Below are 18,293 nucleotides of genomic sequence, written 5' to 3'. Positions count from 1 at the left end.
TATTCAACCGTTTTGAACCCCGCATCACCAACCCCTTGTCCATCTCCCCATTGTCCTTGCTGGCTTCCTCTCGCCCGCTCCGCCTCCCCCCAGAAACGCAAAGATGCACGCAGCTCTGCAGCAGCGCACAACAGCGCTCTCGACGCTCGTTGCCCGCCGCGCCCAGCACACGCTCTCGGCACCGCTAGCCACGGGCTTCAGCACCTCTTTAGCGCTGCGCCATGGACGCACCAGGACCACCACAGCCGCCCCGATTAACCCGACATCAGCCTCATCGCAGTTGTTGCGACAGCTGCATTCCTCTGCGAGACATCTCCACGAGAACCCGTTGGTACGCCTCGCAGCACGCAGCTCGCAACTCCGCATTCTTCGCAAACACTAACGTCAACAACAGGGCATCCCTAAGCGCGAGGCAAACCCAGCGCCAAAGATTCCCCGTCGCGCACCTGGGCCACCGCAAAAGAGCGGTATTCGCGGTGTAAACCATGTCGTCGTCGTCGCGTCCGGAAAAGGCGGAGTCGGCAAGAGCACTGTTGCAGGTACGTGACCGCCTCCTCCACCATCACATCACATCACATGCAAGATGTCCCTCCGTCCGGTGGAGCATGTCCACTGACTGTGCATGCAGCGAATCTCGCCCTCGCCCTGGCCAAGACATCGCCCGAAGCCCTCGGCCGCCCGGCGCGCATCGGGCTGCTGGATCTCGACATCTTTGGACCAAGCGTACCCCTTCTCATGGGTCTCGATCGTGCCGGAGAACCAGAGTTGAGCGACAGTGAGTGTCTCGTGCTAGACGCCGTCTGCTTCGGAGATTGAGATTCAGTTGCATGCTGACCTGGATCCCTAGCAAACAAGCTCGTTCCGCTGCAAAACCACGGCGTCAAGACCATGTCCATCGGATACCTGCTGCGTGCGTTGCCTGCTTTGTGAGAGACTAACGCCGCAGCCCCAGACCCCAACACGCCGGTTGTTTGGCGTGGTCTCATGGTGCAGAAGGCTGTCCAGCAGCTACTCTTCGATGTCGACTGGTCGCAGGGCGGCGACCTCGACGCGCTCGTCATTGACATGCCACCTGGCACGGGCGACGTGCAGCTCAGTCTGGGACAGCTGGTTGTTGTTGATGGTGAGTCTGCTGAATTCTCTTGGCGCATGCAGCAGCTGACACCCCAGGCGCCGTCATCGTCTCCACGCCGCAGGATGTTGCGCTTATCGATGCGCGCAAGGGAGTCGCCATGTTCCAGAAAGTTGGCGTGCCGGTAAGTACGGAGGCGGGCTGCAGGCGAGCGAAGCCGCTGACTCGGCGCCACAGATTATCGGCCTCCTGTTGAACATGTCGCACTTTAAGTGCGGCTCGTGCGACACGCCACACGAGTTGTTTGGGAGCTCGGACAAGTTTACCGCGGCGGCCAGTGAGCTTGGCCTGGATGTGCTTGGTGGGTACAGCTGCAGTTGCAGGTCCTCAAGCTAACCCCGCAGGCAAAGTGCCACTCGTCACGTCAGTGAGCGACGGAGGCGATGCCGGCCGGCCAGTGATGGTGCAGAGCAGCGCCGAGGGCGACGAGGTGCGCGAAGCGATGAAGCATGTCGGCGAGGAAGTGTGGCAGTATCTCGCCTCAAGGCCGAAGGTGAGCGGCGTGAGAGGATAGTCAGTGGGCGGACACAGCATATGATCAGCATTGAGCATGTATTGCATTGCATTGGACGAGGCTGTGGGTCTGCCAATGTGTTTCAGTGTGTCCACGAGCCACGAGATTGCGGCGTCGGGCAGTGCGAGGAGCGCGTGCAGAGATAAGACACTGGACACCGCTTGTAGGTACCGCGCAGCAAAGGACGATCATGCACACGACATAGGTCCGAGAAGCAAAAAGCAAAATCATGCTTGATGGAAGGTGAACCAGTTCTGCAAAGCAGCACAGCCTCATGGCTCCATGCAGGTGGTCCAGTCCGACGGCGGAAAGAGGTCCCCCCTCTACGCCCCATCCCAGCAGGCAGCGTTAGTGGTGAGTCTGTCTCCATTCCCAGGCCCATCTCCAATGTCCCACCCAGCCCCCAACCCCGTCCCAGGTCCCAGTGAAGCTCTGATGCAAGCTGTCCATAATCCTACATGCCCTGCACTCGCCACATGGTCGTGTGCGAGCCCGCTGCCATAACGATTCGTAGTCGTAGGTTGGTAACGTTTACTCCTTGCCGGCGGTGGCGCGGGTGTAGATGAGCTGGGCGTGGTGGTGGACGACGCGCTTGATGTGGCCCTCCTTCTCGAGGAAGGCGATGGCGCGGCGGGCGAGCGAACCGTTGACCTTCATGCGGTCAATGAGGACCGACTGCGAGATGAGCTTGTAGGTCGGGACCTCCTTGAGGATACGGTCGCTGAAAGGCTGTTAGCAGGGCAAAAAAAATGTCGACCATGTCCACGCTCGCCCACTCACTAGGTCTGCTTGTCGAGGGCAACGGCGTTGTTGGCCTTGTCCTTAACCTTGCCCTTGGACCACTTTTTCTTCTTACTGTGAAGTGTCAGAAGAAGCTCGATTGAAGATTCTCGAGGCGGCAGGCGGCAAGCGGCATAGAGGCAGACGACGTGACGACAGCATCCTCTTCTCCCTCTCGCGCATCGCCCGCGCATCCTCGTCGCCATCCTCCCTCTCCCCCTCCTCGCTGTCGTCCGTGTCGTCGCTGCCTGCCTGCCGAACCTCGAGTCTGTCGACGAAACTACTCACCCGGCCTTGGAACCGGCCTGAGCGGCAAGGGCCTTCTGGGCCTTGGACTTCACCTGGGGAGGCCTGTGGGCGTCAGCACGATGTCCATGTTGTCGTCGTCGATGTCGTCGTTGTCGTCGCTGGGGCTACTAACATTTTTGCTTGTCGGATAGAGGATGAGAGACGAGGCGAATGTAACGTAGCGAGCGGCGCCAGGCGGTGGGCGACCAGGCGGAGCGAGGGACAGCCAGCCAGCCAGGCTGGGGGTGCTGCACGCGGAGGCAACTGGCCAGCCAAATTGCCCCTACCACTGTTCGAGCCAATTTACTCCCGCTACGCCCTTTCGACGGAACCAAATCCAGTTGACGCCGCTATCCCCGGGGGTGTGGCACCGGCTGGGTGGCGAACGCGTCATACATGGTGGAGGTGGTCTGGTCAGCGCATTGACAATGTGACCATCGCATCGCGACGACATTGACAGCACACCATGCCGGGCAGCAAGCGGAGACGGTCGCCGTCACCGATGAGGAACAGGGGGCATGCCGCCAACACGGCCATGCCCGCGCTCTTCGTCCTCGACGAGCTCTTCCTCCGCGTCTTGGGCTTCCTCGACGCGCGCGAGCTCGCCAGCGCGCAGGGCGTGAGCCGGCACTGGGCGAGGATGGCGCTCGACCCGCAATTGTGGAAGCGGCTGTACCTCGGTGAGCTGAGTTCACCCCAGACTTCAGCTGACACGCGACTCCCAGACCGATACCCCCACCCGCACCACTCGCGCCTAGTATACACGCGCCCCTCGGGCGCGTCGACCCCGCTGCGGCCCGTCGCGCGGCTGCCGTCGCGCGCATTCCCGCCGCCGCTGTCGCCTGCGTCCCCGGCCTTGGACATTGCCCTCGTCTCGTCGGGGAAAGGGAGCGCACGGGGCGCTCTGACCCGGGAGAGCTTGGCGACTGAACACGTCGTGCGTAACGACGGGATCGACTGGAAGGCCATGATGCGGTTAGGGACCAACTGGTGAGCTGACCGGTGTTGAGTACTAGCTGACACCAGGTCGAATGGCAACGCACGGTCCGAGGCGAGCGTGTCCCTCCCCCCTTCGCCTGTCTCGCGGGCAGCCGACCAGCCTGAGGAAGACGACCCGCCACCGCAACTGCCGTACACGCCACATCACCTCGCGCTGTTCCCGGCCTTCATCTGCACCTCGAGCCCAAGTTCGCCATTGGTACACGTCTACGCGGCGCAGAAAGGCGAAATACCTCAGAGGGGTGACGCCGCGCCGCCCTCGCTTGGCATCGTTCCGCCGCCGCCGGGCTGGTCGTCACCCAGCCGGCCAGACAACGTTACGGCGATCTGTGCCGACCAGGCCGTCGTCCAGGCGGAGGACGGCGCGCTCCCCGCCCGACTGGCAATATTCTACGCGTCGGGTGGGTTCGCGATCGTGCGGCTCCGCCTGGTCGACGGGCGACTCGTCTGGGGGCGCGAGTCGGTGTCGACGACCCGAGCGCGGCCACACCGTCGCGGCTCACCGGCCGGAGCGGACCCCGTCATCCTCGCCGCGCTAAACTACCCCGTGCTCATAACCTGCACAGTGCACTTCCACCTGTCGGTCTACCTCCTGTCCGACACGAAACCTACATTGCTCCGCTCGCTGCACTCGGAGGTCTCTTTCCATCCGGCAGCGCTGTCACTCTTCCCCCCTGTCGACGCCAAGCCTGGCCGCTTCCGCGCGGCGCTGACGTACTCGACGCCGATCTACCCGTCGTCCTGGACCGTCGCGGTGCAGGAATTGGGCATCAGCTTGTCGCCTTCCGGTGCCGCGATCCACCGCGGGGAGTGCTACCGGGTCGGCGGCGGGGCGCCACACGACGCCTGGCCGCGCCGGTTGAGCCCGCTCGTCGGCGTGCGCGGAGAGGCAGTCGGCGTCGGCACCGACGGCCGGTGGTGCGTCCTCGCTGGGGGGAGCGATAGCGTCATTCACGTGTACTCGCTCCCCACGCCGCATACCAAGGCGGGAGAAGACCCGCCGCCAATCGTCCACGCGCAGACCCTCCTCGCGCCAACCGTTTCCGTCACGTCCGTCTCACTCGCGTCCGGGCGCTGTGTGTCAGGAGGACGTGACGGCCGCGTGCTCGTATGGGAGCTGGACGAGGGGGAAGGCGACGAAGAGGGCGCCAAGGTGGGCCGGACGATCGGGTTCGTCGAGGTCCAGCCTGGCGGGCGGCGCCGTGTCGACCCGCCGGCTGGTCACCCCTCCTCGCCGGACACCGACACGGACTCGGACGACTCGGAGCCAGACTCCCCCTCTGCCCTCCCCCACCCTGCAGCCATCTCCACCGCCGCGCGACAGCTCTTCCTCGCTACCCCACCGGCCTCGCTCCACCCCGCGCCATCTGTTGCCCCCAGTGATCTCCGCCCCGCGATCCGACAGCTGGCATTTGACGAGCAGAAGATTGTGGCCCTAGCCGATGACGCCGGCGTCGAGGTGATGCGTGTGTGGAGTTTTGCATAACTGTCACTGCCTTCTCGCTTCCCCTGCCCCCTCCCCATGCATGTAGCACTAGCATCTATCCTCTATGCATTGTAGCATCATCGTTGTAATGTCCACTGCATCTCGTCTGCCGCCACTCGCCCGCCCTATTGGGCGCCACCGTTTTTTTAACCCCGGATTATACCGCCGTCGCCTGCAGAGTCCCTGTTCAGAGTTCGTCCTCTCCGACTTTTGGAAGCTTCAAACAGTGGCATACGACCACCAACAAGCAGCGGCAAGCAGCACGCACACCACGACGGCGACGAGGAACAGCACGTTCGGGACCACTGGACACGTGCACGCGCATCGACGAGCGCTTTAACGGCCCTTGACGACCTACACACCCACCCCTCCTCCTCACCCCTCACCCCCGCCCCGCCAACACCCATGTCCACCTCGAGGACAGTCGCTTCGGCCAGCCGCGCCGTGCGCGCCGCGACACGGAGACCAGAGGGTGGGTTGGGCGTGTTCTCGTGACCTGGTATTCCTGCTGACCTAGTCTCCCCTTGACTCCGTTCCCGATCCATCGCTCTACCCCATCTGTCGATCATCCTACCCATCGATCTACCCCGCCCACTCGCTCGCTCGCTCCCTCAAACAGCCCGCCTCTACTCGGCCGCCGCAGCCGCCGAGGTGTCCGAGCCCTCTGCGCCGCTCTCCTCCCCCTCCACCGCTCCCCTCCCCCACCTCCCCCGCTCCACCTACCGCCGGCACGCGGTCGAGACGACGCCGGCAAAGGCGCAGGCGTACCTGTCCGACCTGCTCACGCTGCCGCCGAGCGCGGCGTTCCCGCCAGCGCTCGCGCTCCAGATCCTCACGCACAAGAGCTACCGCTTCGCGCACCGCATCGCCCACGCGCCGCCCTACACGCCCGACGAGATTGCCCAGAGCCAGGCAAGCCACAACGAGCGGCTGTCGTTCCTCGGCCGCCGCGCACTCCAGGCCTACACGGGCATGTTTGTCCACTCGGCGCTGCCGTCGTCGAGCGCCGCGCGCGCGAGCCCGTTCTTCGCCGCCGAGGCGCTCGAGGGGCGTCTCGAGGACCTCATCCACCCCACCGAGCTCGGCAAGACGGTCGGCAACAGGTGGGGCCTGGACAACGTGATGCGATGGGACCGTGTTGTTGTGAGTCGCGTCGAGCCGCCCCAGTGTCTGCAGAATACACGACTGACGCCTGCGCAGGACGAAGGCCGCCGCCAGGGCGGCGCACGCAAGATCCGCGGCCTGACCGTCGAGGCCATCCTCGGCGGCGTCTTCACCCACCTCGGGTCGGCGGCCGCACAACGCGCCTTCTACCTGCACGTGCTGCCCGCGCTGGCCGGCCAGCTCGAGGACCCGGTGCTCAAGCAGGCCGCCAAGAAGCTCGAGACGAGCGCACAGTCGGCGGGCGGCGTCGCGCCAAAGTAATTGTACGGCAGCTCGGCTCATGGCACACCGTCCGTAGTTTCAGCAGCACTGCTCATTGCATCGATCGCATGTATTGCATTCCGGGAGTTTACGAGTCTACGAGCTCGCGAGTGGGCGAGGGTGGTGGGGGCTGTAAGCAGAGACCAAGTGTATGGAGTAGGTGTGGTGCACTTAGTGTGGCCCGGCCACTCTGGCCACAGTCGTTTGCGTGTTCGTCGTCTCGTGGCGTTCTTGACCGTGGCGCCAAAGTTCGTGGGCGTCTTTCCGTCAGACATTGGGCAGCAGATCGCAGAGTGAGTAGCAGTCTTCATCTCCATCTTCCTGGACACTCCCCACCTCACCCCACCCCTCACACGACTCGCTGCGCTCGTCGTGCTCGCGTACCCGCCGTGCTCGATGTTGTCACATTCTGCCAGCTCTATACAACGAGTATACCTACTCGCCGCTCGCTGGCCTTTTCCCCCGCCCACCCATATTGGTGCATATATCTAACTGGCTCGTCGTCGTGGCCTGGCTCTCTCCCGCTTAACCGACGACAATCTTCTCCGAGTCGTCGTCGAATGCGTACTCGGGGATCTCGAGGTTGAGAGGGGCGGGGCCCTTGCGGATACGGCCCGAGATGTCGTAGTGCGAGCCGTGGCACGGGCAGAACCAGCCTCCGTAGTCGCCGGCCTCGCCGATGGGGACACAACCCAGGTGGGTGCAGACGCCGACCATGACGAGCCACTCGGGACGCTGGGTACGCTGCTCGTCCGTCTCGGGGTCACGGAGCGACTTGACGTCGACCGAGCGCGCCTCCTCAATCTCGTCAGGGGTACGGTGGCGGATGAAGATGGGCTTTCCACGCCACTTGACAATGAGGTTCTTGCCTGCGCGGGGGTGTTAGTGGGTTGCAGATGGGTATGGTTCGGCAGCCACGCGGCTCGATTGGTGGCTGCCGGCTCGGCGCTACCGCGCCTCGCTCGCGCCCCACTCACCCTCAGGAATAGCACCCATCTCAACCTCGATCTTGGCGAGGGCAAGAACGTCAGCCGAAGCGGCCATGTTGGAAAGAATGTCGACAACGGTCGACTTGGCGCCCGAGGCGGCAAGGGCACCAAGAGCGCCGACCATGAAGTACTGGACGTTCTTGTTGGCGCCCTCGTTTGACGTCTTGTAGGCCGAGAAGTCGGGGACGCCAGTCGAGTGCTTGCCGGCAAGAGCCTTGGTCGAGGTGTGCATGCGGCGGGCGGTGAAGACGCCGGTGGGGCGGGCTGGGGATGTTAGTTGTGAACCGGGGCCAAGAACACGGAACGTCACGGAGTATGACGGAGGGAGTGAGCGACGGGGCAGGTGAAACGGCAGGTAGCGGTGCGACGGCGTGCACATCGCAGCCGCCGCGCACATCGTCCCTCGGACCGAGGCGCACTCGGCACGCAGCACAAACGGCACAAATCCAAAGTGCGATGTGCGATCTGCGTGCGTTCCGACGCCTGGCGCCTGCCATTTACGACGACGCCGACGTCGCCGTCCTGCCTCCGCTTGCTCGCTACTCCGCTCCGACATGCTCGACAGGCGCCTGCCGCCGCGACATACCCGAGGTGCGGATGGCCGAGATGCCGTTCGAGAAGCCCGAGGCAAACTTGGCGGGGGCGTCGGCGCGGGGGCCAGCGACGTCGTGGTGCTCGCCGTGGTGCGCGGCCGAGGGGGCGTTGAACGCGACGCGGGCGGCGGGGACACCCGAGGCGAGGGTGCGCACGCTGGGCGCGAGGTTGATGCGAGTGAGGGCCATGGCGCCGGTGTGAGGGGTGGAGAGGTGTGGTGGTGGAGAGTGGTGTAGAGGCTTGCTGGCTTGGTCGTTGTAGCAGTCGTCGCTCGTCGTTGCAGCCGCCTGACTGCAGTCGTCGCTGCGAATCGGGTCTCACCCATTGGCCGGAACGTTATGCACTCATAGTCGCGGAGTAAATCGCGCCACTTTGACATTTTGCCGAATAATGCCGTGGCAGTGACGCTCGATGCATTACAGTGTCAACAAGTCGTCGTCGATGCATTTGTCTATGCTCTATCCAACAATCCACTTGTACACTGGCGTCACAACGCTCCAATGCACAGTACCAGGCCAATACCGCCAGACACCAGACTCGGCCATGCCTTGCACGAAGAAGCCCGCAGTCCACCCAAGCCACAACCACGTCCACACAAAGCCGACGGCCCGCTCAAACGTCGAGGCATGCTGGGAAGGAGGGTAGCCCCGGCGGCGCTTGTACGCACGCCAGGCCTTGCTAACCAGAGCCTCAATGACGAGACCGAGCGGCTGGATCATGAAGAACGGCGACAGGGACAGCAGCTGGGCCGCACGCACTGGCTCGCCCCGCCTCACCTTGTCGAGTGCCATGACGAGCGAGCCGACGTCGTGGTGCAGGCCAGAGAAGGCAAACACGATGGCCGACTTGATCAGGTTGGACGCCATGTGCGTGTTGCTCCGGCCTGCCAGCGGTAGTGCGGGCGACGCGCGCCGTGACGGGACCGGGCTCTCCATTGGCGTTGCGAGCGGTAGCGGGGTGGCCGGCGGTGTCGGCAGGGCGTTGTCGCGTCGCGGGGGCGCAATGATGTTGGTGTGACTGTTGACAGCGCCCTTGCCACTGAACGAAGATTCGGTCAATACGTGGCCGTTTGTGTGCAAGAGGGCGTGGCCGTGGCCATTAGCCTTGCCGTTGACGTGGGCTTTGCCATTGCTTGTGCCATTGCCCTTGGCCGCCGCCTGCACCTTTGGCACCCTCGGCCTCGGGCGCTTGACGGCGTCGCCGGAGCGTAGCAGGCCCAGCAGCCCCTCGCCGATCCCGGACCACGCATAGAGCTGCAGGATACGTCGGTTGTACTGGTTCCACGCCTTGATCGTCAGTCACGCACTTGCAGCGACCTGCCACTCACCTTGGACCACATGAAGGCCAGGCCGGGGTACTCCCACATGTTTGCGATGCTACCAAAGAGCGGTGGCCACCCCCACGGACTGAAGATCTCGCCCTCGAGGCCAAAGATGCCGCCTGCAGCGACAAACACCAGCGACATGAGCACGTGGCTCAGCTCGAGCGAGTACCAGACGCGCTCGACCGTCGCCAGCGAGTAGAGCCCACGCTGGAACTGCGTGAGGGACGAGTATGGCACCGTTCCGTCAAGGAAGTAGGCCGGGGCTCCGAGGCGCATGAAGCTCGACGCAATGTCCTCGGCGGCGTGGACGAGAAGGAAGTACAGCCCCCGGCGGACGAGGTAGTCGCGTCGGCTCGACCCAGGCGCGTACGGGTACTGCAGCTGCGACGGTGACAGCGGCGGGCTGTAGTTCCACCCGATACCGCGCCACGACCACCACAGTGACGCCGCCCAGGCCAGCTTGGCAGTCGTCCAGCCCTCGGGCACGGGTTCCGGAGCGAACGTGATCGTGTCAGACGCGCCGGTGCGCACGCGGATCGGGAGGATGCGGTACATTCCTTCTTCGGGCGGGTAGAACACGAGGAGTTCGAGGGTTCGGAGAATGAAGTTGACTGTGGTGGGTGTGAGTGCAGTCCGAGCGGGGTTGAAGATGCTTCGCGGGCCTGTCACACTTGGCTGAGTCCGAGGAAGGACCCCGCCGCGCACCCTGCTCGCTCGCAGATGAGTCGCCCACCCACCCGCCCTCGAGCTGTCGCTCGCGAGGAAGGTGACCCACCCACCCACCCACCCTGCTTGCGCGAGCAAGACGTCGCCTGCCCGCCCACCCCTATCCTCGCTGCGCGAGGAAGAATGTTTGCCACCACCCACCCCTCCACCGGCTCCACCTCCCCCCTCTGGGCCTCCACCGGCTCCGCCTCCCCCCTCTGGGCCTCCGCCGGCTCCGCCTCCCCCTTCCTTTCACTCACCGAACAGAATCGCTGTGCCCCAGCGCTCTCGCGGCGTGGGCAGTATGCTGACCCAGGCGAGGTAGGCATAACCCAGGCAGATGAGGGGGGCTAGTGCCGCCCTCATAAGCCGCACAGACCGCGTCGGCGGCGGTACCAGCGCCGCAATAGTGAGCGCGACGAGGCCAAAGCCGGCGTGCACCTCGAGGATGGTGTACTTGTGCGGGGTCGGCAGGGCGGCGTGCAGCGCCACCAGCCATGGCAGCGTTGTCGTCGTCGTGTCGGCCATTACTGTTATGGCGGCGGCAGCATTGGGTATGTGTGGAAGTAAGAGGAGCAAAGTCGACGTCGGTGATCGCTTTGTGTTGCCCTTTTGTGGGGGAGCGAGCCAAAGATGATTTCAGTGGCGTCCAACTTCGCGCGCGCTGGTCGCCACTGCACCGATGACCACGTGGACGGCTGTAGTGACTCATATCTCTCAGGCACGGACCCGGAGCTCGGAGCTGCCTCGAGGGTTTGACGCCGTCCGTCTGTCCGCAGGGACGGGTGATGGCGACGAGGCAGCGAGTTGCAACGAGTGAGAGGGGTTCAATACATAGACGCGCCGTCGCCGCGTTGCCATTCGGATTGTCGCCCTGGCGGTAGTAGCCGCAGCCGCGGGTCGACGGTGCACCAAAGTATCACGCGGCGGTTAAGAGAGCCGTTCGGAGACGCCGCCGACTGCCGCTGGCTGGCTGAACCTCTCGGTCGCTTGGCACAACCCGATTTATGACCGGCCCGCGCTGACCGAGTCGCTTGGTTAACCGCCGAGGAGCGGCACATGCTCCTCCCCCACCCTGCCACTACCGCAACTTGCATCGCGACAACTAACTCTGTTCTCTCTTACTCTCTCTCTCTCTTCACATCGCAAACATTGACAATCACCCAGCGCCGCACCACCGATGCGGCGCTTCTTCTCGTCGTCGGCGTCGCGCACGTCGTCGCCCTCATTCAAGAGCAAGAATGTCCGCTTGACCATCAACATCCCCTCGTACGGTTGCGTGTTTATGAACTGCGACCCGGGGGGCTCGAGCGTCTTCCCGACAGACGCGTACATGGTGCCCCCCGGCGATCCAGACTACACGATCGGGCGCGACCTGTCGGGCGAGCTCGAGGTCGAGGTCCCCCGCGGCATGGGCCCGCGCAGATGCCGCGCCATCCGCGTCACGCTCAAGAGCGTGTGTAAGCTCAACATGGGCCCCGAGAGGGGATGGGAGGAGGACGTGCTCTTCGAGAGGCAGGTCGAGGTCAAGGGTGCGATCATCCTGCACGAGGGGGTGCAACGGTGGGTACTCGTTGACTGGACGCGACTACCCATGACTAACCTCCCAGGTTCAAGTTCTCCATCATTGTGCCTTTCGGGCTTGGGCCATACGACCAGCACCCGAACGGCGGGATCAAGCTGGACCTCTTTGCGGCTGTCGAGGGTCTGGGCGGGAGGAGCTCAACGATGAGTCCTGGCCCATCGCCAGCAGGCACGCCGAAGCGGGGCCGCTCGCCAACCAGGCCACCAGCGCGGCCGCTACCGGGGCTGAGCGAGAGCTCGCGGAGCGTGAACGGGGCGTCGACGCCCGGCGGGGGAAGTAGCGGCACTGCTACCCCGCCGGCGCAAGACGACGGCACGCCCGCCGACGTGATCCTGCCACACCTCACCGTGTCGTGGAACGAGGCTATGGGGGGCAACTCGGCGACTAACCTCGAATCCGAGATCCAGTGGCTCCGCGGCACGGTCGAGGCGAGCAGGTACATCACGGTGCTGTACAACCCCGACCCAGAGAACGGGATCAACACGCTCGACGTACGCCGGCGCGGCGATGTGGGCGGTATTGGCGTGTTCGACGTGCGGTTGACATCCAATCCTGTGAGTGGGGCGTGCTGGACGCGGCTGACGAATGCTCAGTGGACAATCTGCGGCCTGGTTAAGATCCACGTCTCAATCCCCGACCCGTCGCCCACGACAACAATGTACTACGCCCGCCTGCTGCTGAACCAGACGGCGTCGATCACATCGCCGCGCGACGACCCCGCCACTGCCGTGCCTATTGTGCAATCGACGCCCTTCGTCGTCTGGGACAAGGGCATGCGGCCGCCAAAAGCCACACCGACGCGCGACACACCGGCATTCTTCCGCGGTTCCAAGGCCCAGGGGAGCGATCATGGGGGCGTCATCCTCTCTGGCGTTGGGCGGATCCCGAACGACGAAGCGGGTCGGCCGTCAACACTGCCTATGTGAGTGGTGTGGCGGCCCGCCAACCTTGATTCTCACTGACACACCCAGCGTTATCACGCCAATCAAAGTCACCCACTCGCTCATCCTCGAGGTCTGGTACTCGGTGTACGGCGAGGACGCGCGCGGCATGCCGTACGACAAGCCGCAGCACGGCCAGCTGCGCGTCCTGCGCGTCGAGAAGCCCGTCGTACTCCCCTCGTGCGCCTTCATCCCGGAGGTGATGGAGCTGCCGTCGTACGAGAGCCACACGTTCGAGCAGGCGCCGTGCAAGACGTGCAAGACGCCGCCAGAGCAGCAGGCGTGCCAGACCTGCCCTCTCACGTCGGTCCCGCACGCGCGGCACGACCTCCCGCCGTCGCTCGTCGGTAACCCGAACGGCGTGTGCCCCACCTGCGAGAAACGCTTCATCACCGACGACGTGACGGGCAAGTGGATGGACTGCGCGTGCGGCCACAGCCTCAAGGACATTGAGGAGCGCATGCGCACCGTCGCGCTGCAGGACATTGACGACGCCGGACCGGGCACCCAGACCCCGCCCCATGTCAAGGAGGAGGCCGAGCGTCGCGGCCGGCCAGGGTGGTCGTCTGCGCCGAACAGCGCGCCGCCCAGCCGCCCCCGCACGCCGCCCCAGCCCCAGCTGCCAAACTCGTACACGCCGCCCCTCCCCGCGTCCCAGCCCCCTTCTCAGCCAGGATCCCAGCCCTCGTCGCAGCCGCCAAGCAGGTAGAATCACAGAACGTAGACCCACACAAGCAAGCTCACGCACTGTTGTAACCGCATGCAAGCATAGCCATTGAATGACATCGTGGTGTATACAAGGTGGCACAACATGAGGAGGAGTGATACAAAAGGAGTGGGGATCAGCCACGCAGCGCACGCAGCAGCTACAACAGGAGAATGTCGAGCGACGGGTCGTCGTCGACCGCATCCTTGACGTGGTAGAAGACGTCGCCCTTGTCGTGGTGCGTGTACACGAGCGACAGGATACGCTCGCAGATGGCCGTGTTGACGCGGTCGTTGATGGCGCTCTTGAGCAGCGGGAGGAACGCGACGAGGTCTGTCCTGTGGCGCGGGGTGTGCGCGGCACACGCGACGAGAAGCACAGGCCAGATCCAGCCGCTGAGGTCGCCGACGTCGGCCGCGGCCTCGGTCGCGAGCTCGATAAACCCGCCGACAGCGGCCTGCAGCTCTGGCGTCGCCGGCGCGTACAGCTGCGCCTTGTGCATCGTGAAGATGAGCACGCCGAGACGCCACAGACGCCCGCCGTACTGCAGCTTGCGGGTATCCTGGCGCGCGGCGAGGCGTGCCGGCCACACATGCTCCAGCTCGGCGCGCAGCGACGCGACGTCGAACTCGAGCTCCTCCTTGACCATATCCGGCTGTCCGTCCAGCCCGATGCGCCTCGCGACGAGCGACACGGCCGTCGCGAACGTCGGCAGCATTATCCGCGGCGTGCCGAGCAGCGTCTCGAACAGGTCGGGCATGCTCGGCGCCATTTGGACCTGCAGCGCGCGGCACGCCAGCAGCCATGGGCGCGTGCCGACGCTCAGGAGCGAAGGGAGCGTGCCGTCGGTCAGCGAGGCTGTGGCGTCAGAAGAGTTGACCGCGGGTGACACCTCAACTCACCAAAAGTCACGAGTAGTGCCGTCACGTCCGAGTACATGGCCATCGCGAGCGGCTGCACGTTCTGTAGCACGCCGCCATGGTATCCCGGGATAGGCGGCGCGACGCCAATGACCCACCCGGGGCCACCGCGCGCCATGCTCCACTCGACGCCGACGCGCAGCGTCTCCTTCCACCGGCCGGGGACGTGGCTGAGCGCCTGCGACAGGTACAGCGTAAATGCCGACGCGGCGAGCTTGCCCGTGACCGGCTGGTCGATGCGCTTGCCGCGCACCTGCGCAATGTAGTTGGACACGAGGTCCTGCTGCTTGTCCTTCTGATGCAGGCCGGTCGCGAGCAGCGCCGTTGTCGACCCCACCAACCGGCTCTCGGCGTCGTGCTCGAGCTCGGTGAAGCAGTGCCGTACCAGCGACTCGTGGCACTGGATAATCGTCCGCAGGGGCGATTTCTCGGGGATCGGGTACTGGGAGGTGAGCGACGGTCCCAAACAAGTCACCTACCCTGGACAGCAGCGAGTCTGCCAGCGCAGTGTTGCTCCCGAACGGACTGTTGTCAGCGCTAATGCACGCTACCACACGACCCACTTCAACACGTCGACTGCGCGCCCCTCGGCGTTCATCATGCCCATGAGCACGCGCTCGACCACGAGGTCGCGGTACGCGGGGGAGAGGTACGGCCTGTCCGCGAGCGCGATGGCGACGCTGGTCAGCTCTGGCGCGGGCGGCGGCGCAGCAGGGGCGGGCTGCGCGGGGGTCGGCGGCACACCGGGCGTCGACGGCACCGAGTGGATCTGGCCGGCTGGCAGCGGCATGCCGTGCCACGAGGGGCCGGCGGTGTGGCCGGCCTCGTCGCTCGGCGTCGAGGGTCCCGCCTCGGCGTTCTGCGGGAACTGGTACACGCACACGCGCGACGGGTGGCGCGTGCAGTTTGTGCATCGCGGCTGCGGGTTGTCAGCAGCGTCAACGCCGGCGCCCTCACCCTCCGCTCATCGCACTTGACGCGCCGTTGTCGGCACAGCAGGCAGCCCGTGACTGTGCGCACGCGCTTCTGCCTCGGACGCCCCTTGGACGTGAGGCCTGGATCTCGTTCTGGAGCCGACGCGCTCATCGCGGTGAGTAAGTGGGTGTGGATATGGTGGTGGACTGGGCAATGTTGTTGTGCAGCAGCAACAACAGGAAATCGGGGCACTGCCGAAGATGCAGGAGCAAGGCTTGGTCACACCCGGCGTCAGTCCTGCTGCGCACTTGCGCGCGCCGCTGCTCCACTGCCTCCTTGCCTCCACCTCTCGGCCCCGGCGGCGTCCGGCGAACTCTGCGGAGGCAGGAGCAACCTTGTGACCACGCGCCGCCGCCGCCGGCTGGAGCGGCGTGTTAAATTCTCGCCTTGGCATTGGCACTTTTGCCTAAGCGAGCAAATCGTTCCATAAAGGCTCGGCAAGGCCCACGAGGTAATCTGATAATCACTAGATCGCTTTAGCTTGTGGCAGGGCCTTAAACTGCCTTACTTCGCGGATGTCTCCTGTGCTCGCCATAGTCGATTATACATCCATTGATAATCCAGGTCCATGGAAGGTGCGCGTTGCACCTGTCGAATGTATTCTGGTATCGATGGTGACTATCAGCGTGATAATCGCTCGTCTCGCCTCGGAAGGGCATGTCCCGCGGAGCTGGGGCGGAATCGGCGCGGCGCTCGGAGGTCGGTCGGTGGCATTAGCGAGTGTGGCACGAGGCGTGGTGCACACACTATGGCGTAGGTCAAGGACTAGTACCCGTTGTATGTGAGGTCGATGTGTGTCGACGAGGAGTGGGGAATGTTCGTCGAGATGGAAAAGGTGGAGATGAGGAAAGATGAGGAAGAGGGAAGGTGAGGAAGTCGGGGGCGTCGAGATGCAGAGATGACTGGATGGCGCACAGACGAGCGTCCATCCTTTGCACGCCCGTCGTCGTCACCTTCACTCACTCTCGCCACCGCTTCAAAATAATCTCAACGACATTATCATGCTACTCCCACTGCCCATCTCACAACAATGGCATCACCCCACCTCACCTGGGCCCTCCTCTCCCCGCTTATCCTCCTCCTCCTCACTGTAGTCTTCGCCCCGCAGCTGCAGGCGCTCACTTCGTACTTGGAGACGTCACCCCGCACCCCCCTCTCGATCACAGCCACCAGGCAGCTCGACTGCGGAGACGGCGCACATGACGTGATCTCCGGCTGGGTCCACCTGCCCACAGGGGACATGTTCTGGTCCCTGTTCCAGGCGCGGCGCGCGGCGCCGGGCTTGGTCGTGCACTTCCAAGGCGGGCCCGGTATGAGCGCGTTTGACCACGCCTTCCTCGGTGAGTAGCTGCTAGTGCCGTGATCATCAGCTGCTGACCCCCAGGTGCTGGCCCTTGCCAGCTCACGAAGGGCGCCAATGCCACCCTCGCGGCGCTCACACCGGCCCCGTACCCATGGACCGCGCACGCCTCGCTCCTCGTTGTCGACTATCCGGTCGGCACAGGATTCTCGTCGTACGCAGACCCGCGCCACCCAAGGATCGCACCCAACACCTCGGCTGCAGCCGCACAAGACTTTGACTCCTTCCTGCAGACATTCCTGACCGAGTTCTCAAACTACGCCACCCAGCCGCTCGTGCTCCATTCTGTGTCTTACGGCGGGACATATGTGCCTCACATCGCGTCAGTGGTGAACAATAAGAATGAGGAACGTTCTCCTGGCCGAATTGCCAAGAACATTGACGCCATCGTCCTAGGTAACCCCCTCGGAGATATGGTCGCGGAAATGTGAGTGACCCTCCTGGCGAGCCCCACTCATCCCAGGACATGGCAGTACACCACCATGTGTGTCGACGAGCCCCGTATCTGGGGGGAGTACAGGTGTGGCGATCTCCTCGAGAAGTTGCCTGCGTGCCAGGACGCGCTCGCCCTCGCTATCGAGGACAACACGACCGCGAACCGCCTCAACGCGCGGGAGAAGTACGACCCGTTCGACGAAGACGGGTTCAAGCTCGCCCTGCGCAACCGGTATGACCGGCGCGAGGAGCATGTGAGTGAAGCATTGGTTGCCACTAACTCACTCTCCAGTGCGTCCCAATCCACAAGTGCTTCTGGTGGTTCGAGCCACTGCAGAGTCTTATGAACACCGAGCCACTGAGGCGTCTTGTGAGTGGTATCCCTCGCTGTAAGCTGACCACGACACCAGCTCGGCGCGCCACCAACAGACGTCTTCCAGTGGCCGATCATCGGACCCGCCTCAGTGAACTTCTACAACGAGGCAGACCAGTAGGTGTCTTCAGCTCGGTTAGAAAGCTCACCTGCCCAGCTACCAGTCTGCCTATCGCCTCCTCACGCCCGCGCTGGAAGCCGGGACCCGCCTCTTCGGTACGCCTCTCTTACAGCGGAACTGACGCCAGTCTACTCGGGCAAAGACGACACGATCTGCGGGTGGCGGAGTACGCTGTCATGGGTGAGCTGACGCGCTTGGGATACTCAGCTGACATCAGATGCGCCGCCTCGACTCGCCACACCGCGCAGCGTTCAACAACGCGTCGTTCGTGCCCCTTCTCGGCGGCCTCGCGGCGGGCGATGTGATCGGTGCCGGGACTGACTTCACACTCCTCCGGGTCGATGACGCCGGCCATCTCGTGAGACAGCTTACCTACGTATGACGTTCAGCTGCTCACGCCCCAGGTCGAGTTTGACCAACCCGCCCTTGTGCAAGCCATCATCGCCGCCGCGGTCAAGGGCCGCAACTATAACCCGCTCGTGACGGCCCCAGAGCCAGAGCACGACCCGTGGTGGTTCACCCAGTGGTGGTGGGCCGCGCACTTCCTGCAACCAGTCCGCTAATCTGCAGGTGCAAGGGGTGTAAACCCAGTCAGAAGGTAATCGCCGAGTTGTAGACCACCGTCATCAAGCCGCCACAGT

The 18,293-nt window shown here is 64.2% G+C and overlaps 9 protein-coding genes across 9 annotated transcripts; 5 read left to right on the top strand and 4 right to left on the bottom strand.

The window, feature by feature from the left end:
• Positions 1–6: 6 nt before the first annotated feature.
• On the top strand, positions 7–1,664 carry IND1 (Iron-sulfur protein IND1). Its single transcript, XM_062766939.1, has 8 exons — positions 7–331; positions 395–539; positions 629–775; positions 848–910; positions 947–1,123; positions 1,171–1,256; positions 1,310–1,433; positions 1,477–1,664. Exons 1-8 carry the CDS (start codon positions 104–106, stop codon positions 1,644–1,646), a joined length of 1,140 nt encoding a protein of 379 aa, XP_062622923.1. The 5' UTR covers positions 7–103; the 3' UTR covers positions 1,647–1,664.
• Positions 1,665–2,076: 412 nt separating this feature from the next.
• rps25 (40S ribosomal protein S25) lies at positions 2,077–2,869 on the bottom strand. The gene is made up of 4 exons (XM_062766938.1): positions 2,848–2,869; positions 2,715–2,777; positions 2,427–2,501; positions 2,077–2,367 (listed from the first exon to the last, which is right to left on the bottom strand). Coding segments are annotated over exons 1-4 (330 nt in total). The 5' UTR covers positions 2,850–2,869; the 3' UTR covers positions 2,077–2,177.
• A 311-nt stretch (positions 2,870–3,180) lies between these two features.
• LOC62_01G000502 (uncharacterized protein) lies at positions 3,181–5,199 on the top strand (the record flags this gene model as incomplete). The annotated part of the gene is made up of 3 exons (XM_062766937.1): positions 3,181–3,394; positions 3,440–3,704; positions 3,741–5,199. The coding sequence occupies 3 exons, from the start codon at positions 3,181–3,183 to the stop codon at positions 5,197–5,199; spliced, it is 1,938 nt and encodes a 645-aa protein (XP_062622921.1).
• Positions 5,200–5,414: 215 nt separating this feature from the next.
• LOC62_01G000501 (uncharacterized protein) lies at positions 5,415–6,713 on the top strand. The gene is made up of 3 exons (XM_062766936.1): positions 5,415–5,671; positions 5,819–6,342; positions 6,400–6,713. Exons 1-3 carry the CDS (start codon positions 5,605–5,607, stop codon positions 6,622–6,624), a joined length of 816 nt encoding a protein of 271 aa, XP_062622920.1. The 5' UTR covers positions 5,415–5,604; the 3' UTR covers positions 6,625–6,713.
• A 298-nt stretch (positions 6,714–7,011) lies between these two features.
• NCU06606 (Cytochrome b-c1 complex subunit Rieske, mitochondrial) lies at positions 7,012–8,488 on the bottom strand. Its single transcript, XM_062766935.1, has 3 exons — positions 8,200–8,488; positions 7,602–7,877; positions 7,012–7,493 (listed from the first exon to the last, which is right to left on the bottom strand). Exons 1-3 carry the CDS (start codon positions 8,393–8,395, stop codon positions 7,150–7,152), a joined length of 816 nt encoding a protein of 271 aa, XP_062622919.1. The 5' UTR covers positions 8,396–8,488; the 3' UTR covers positions 7,012–7,149.
• Positions 8,489–8,665: 177 nt separating this feature from the next.
• LOC62_01G000499 (uncharacterized protein) lies at positions 8,666–10,797 on the bottom strand (the record flags this gene model as incomplete). The annotated part of the gene is made up of 3 exons (XM_062766934.1): positions 10,497–10,797; positions 9,535–10,142; positions 8,666–9,493 (listed from the first exon to the last, which is right to left on the bottom strand). The coding sequence occupies exons 1-3, from the start codon at positions 10,762–10,764 to the stop codon at positions 8,666–8,668; spliced, it is 1,704 nt and encodes a 567-aa protein (XP_062622918.1). The 5' UTR covers positions 10,765–10,797.
• A 584-nt stretch (positions 10,798–11,381) lies between these two features.
• Positions 11,382–13,509, top strand: LOC62_01G000498 (uncharacterized protein). The gene is made up of 4 exons (XM_062766933.1): positions 11,382–11,799; positions 11,847–12,375; positions 12,415–12,743; positions 12,793–13,509. The coding sequence occupies exons 1-4, from the start codon at positions 11,417–11,419 to the stop codon at positions 13,469–13,471; spliced, it is 1,920 nt and encodes a 639-aa protein (XP_062622917.1). The 5' UTR covers positions 11,382–11,416; the 3' UTR covers positions 13,472–13,509.
• Positions 13,510–13,628: 119 nt separating this feature from the next.
• SPBC15D4.02 (putative transcriptional regulatory protein) lies at positions 13,629–15,522 on the bottom strand (the record flags this gene model as incomplete). The annotated part of the gene is made up of 5 exons (XM_062766932.1): positions 15,346–15,522; positions 14,952–15,307; positions 14,868–14,913; positions 14,371–14,830; positions 13,629–14,326 (listed from the first exon to the last, which is right to left on the bottom strand). Exons 1-5 carry the CDS (start codon positions 15,472–15,474, stop codon positions 13,629–13,631), a joined length of 1,689 nt encoding a protein of 562 aa, XP_062622916.1. The 5' UTR covers positions 15,475–15,522.
• Positions 15,523–16,393: 871 nt separating this feature from the next.
• Positions 16,394–18,215, top strand: CPY1_0 (Carboxypeptidase Y; the record flags this gene model as incomplete). The annotated part of the gene is made up of 9 exons (XM_062766931.1): positions 16,394–16,703; positions 16,748–17,150; positions 17,187–17,412; positions 17,451–17,528; positions 17,569–17,648; positions 17,689–17,747; positions 17,780–17,832; positions 17,870–18,010; positions 18,057–18,215. 9 exons carry the CDS (start codon positions 16,394–16,396, stop codon positions 18,213–18,215), a joined length of 1,509 nt encoding a protein of 502 aa, XP_062622915.1.
• Between the last annotated feature and the right edge of the window lie 78 nt (positions 18,216–18,293).

The sequence above is a fragment of the Vanrija pseudolonga genome, chromosome 1 (genome assembly GCF_020906515.1).
Source record: "Vanrija pseudolonga chromosome 1, complete sequence".
Lineage (NCBI taxonomy): Eukaryota > Fungi > Basidiomycota > Tremellomycetes > Trichosporonales > Trichosporonaceae > Vanrija > Vanrija pseudolonga.
Note: the sequence above shows the minus strand (reverse complement) of the source record. Positions and strands in the feature narration are given on the sequence as shown.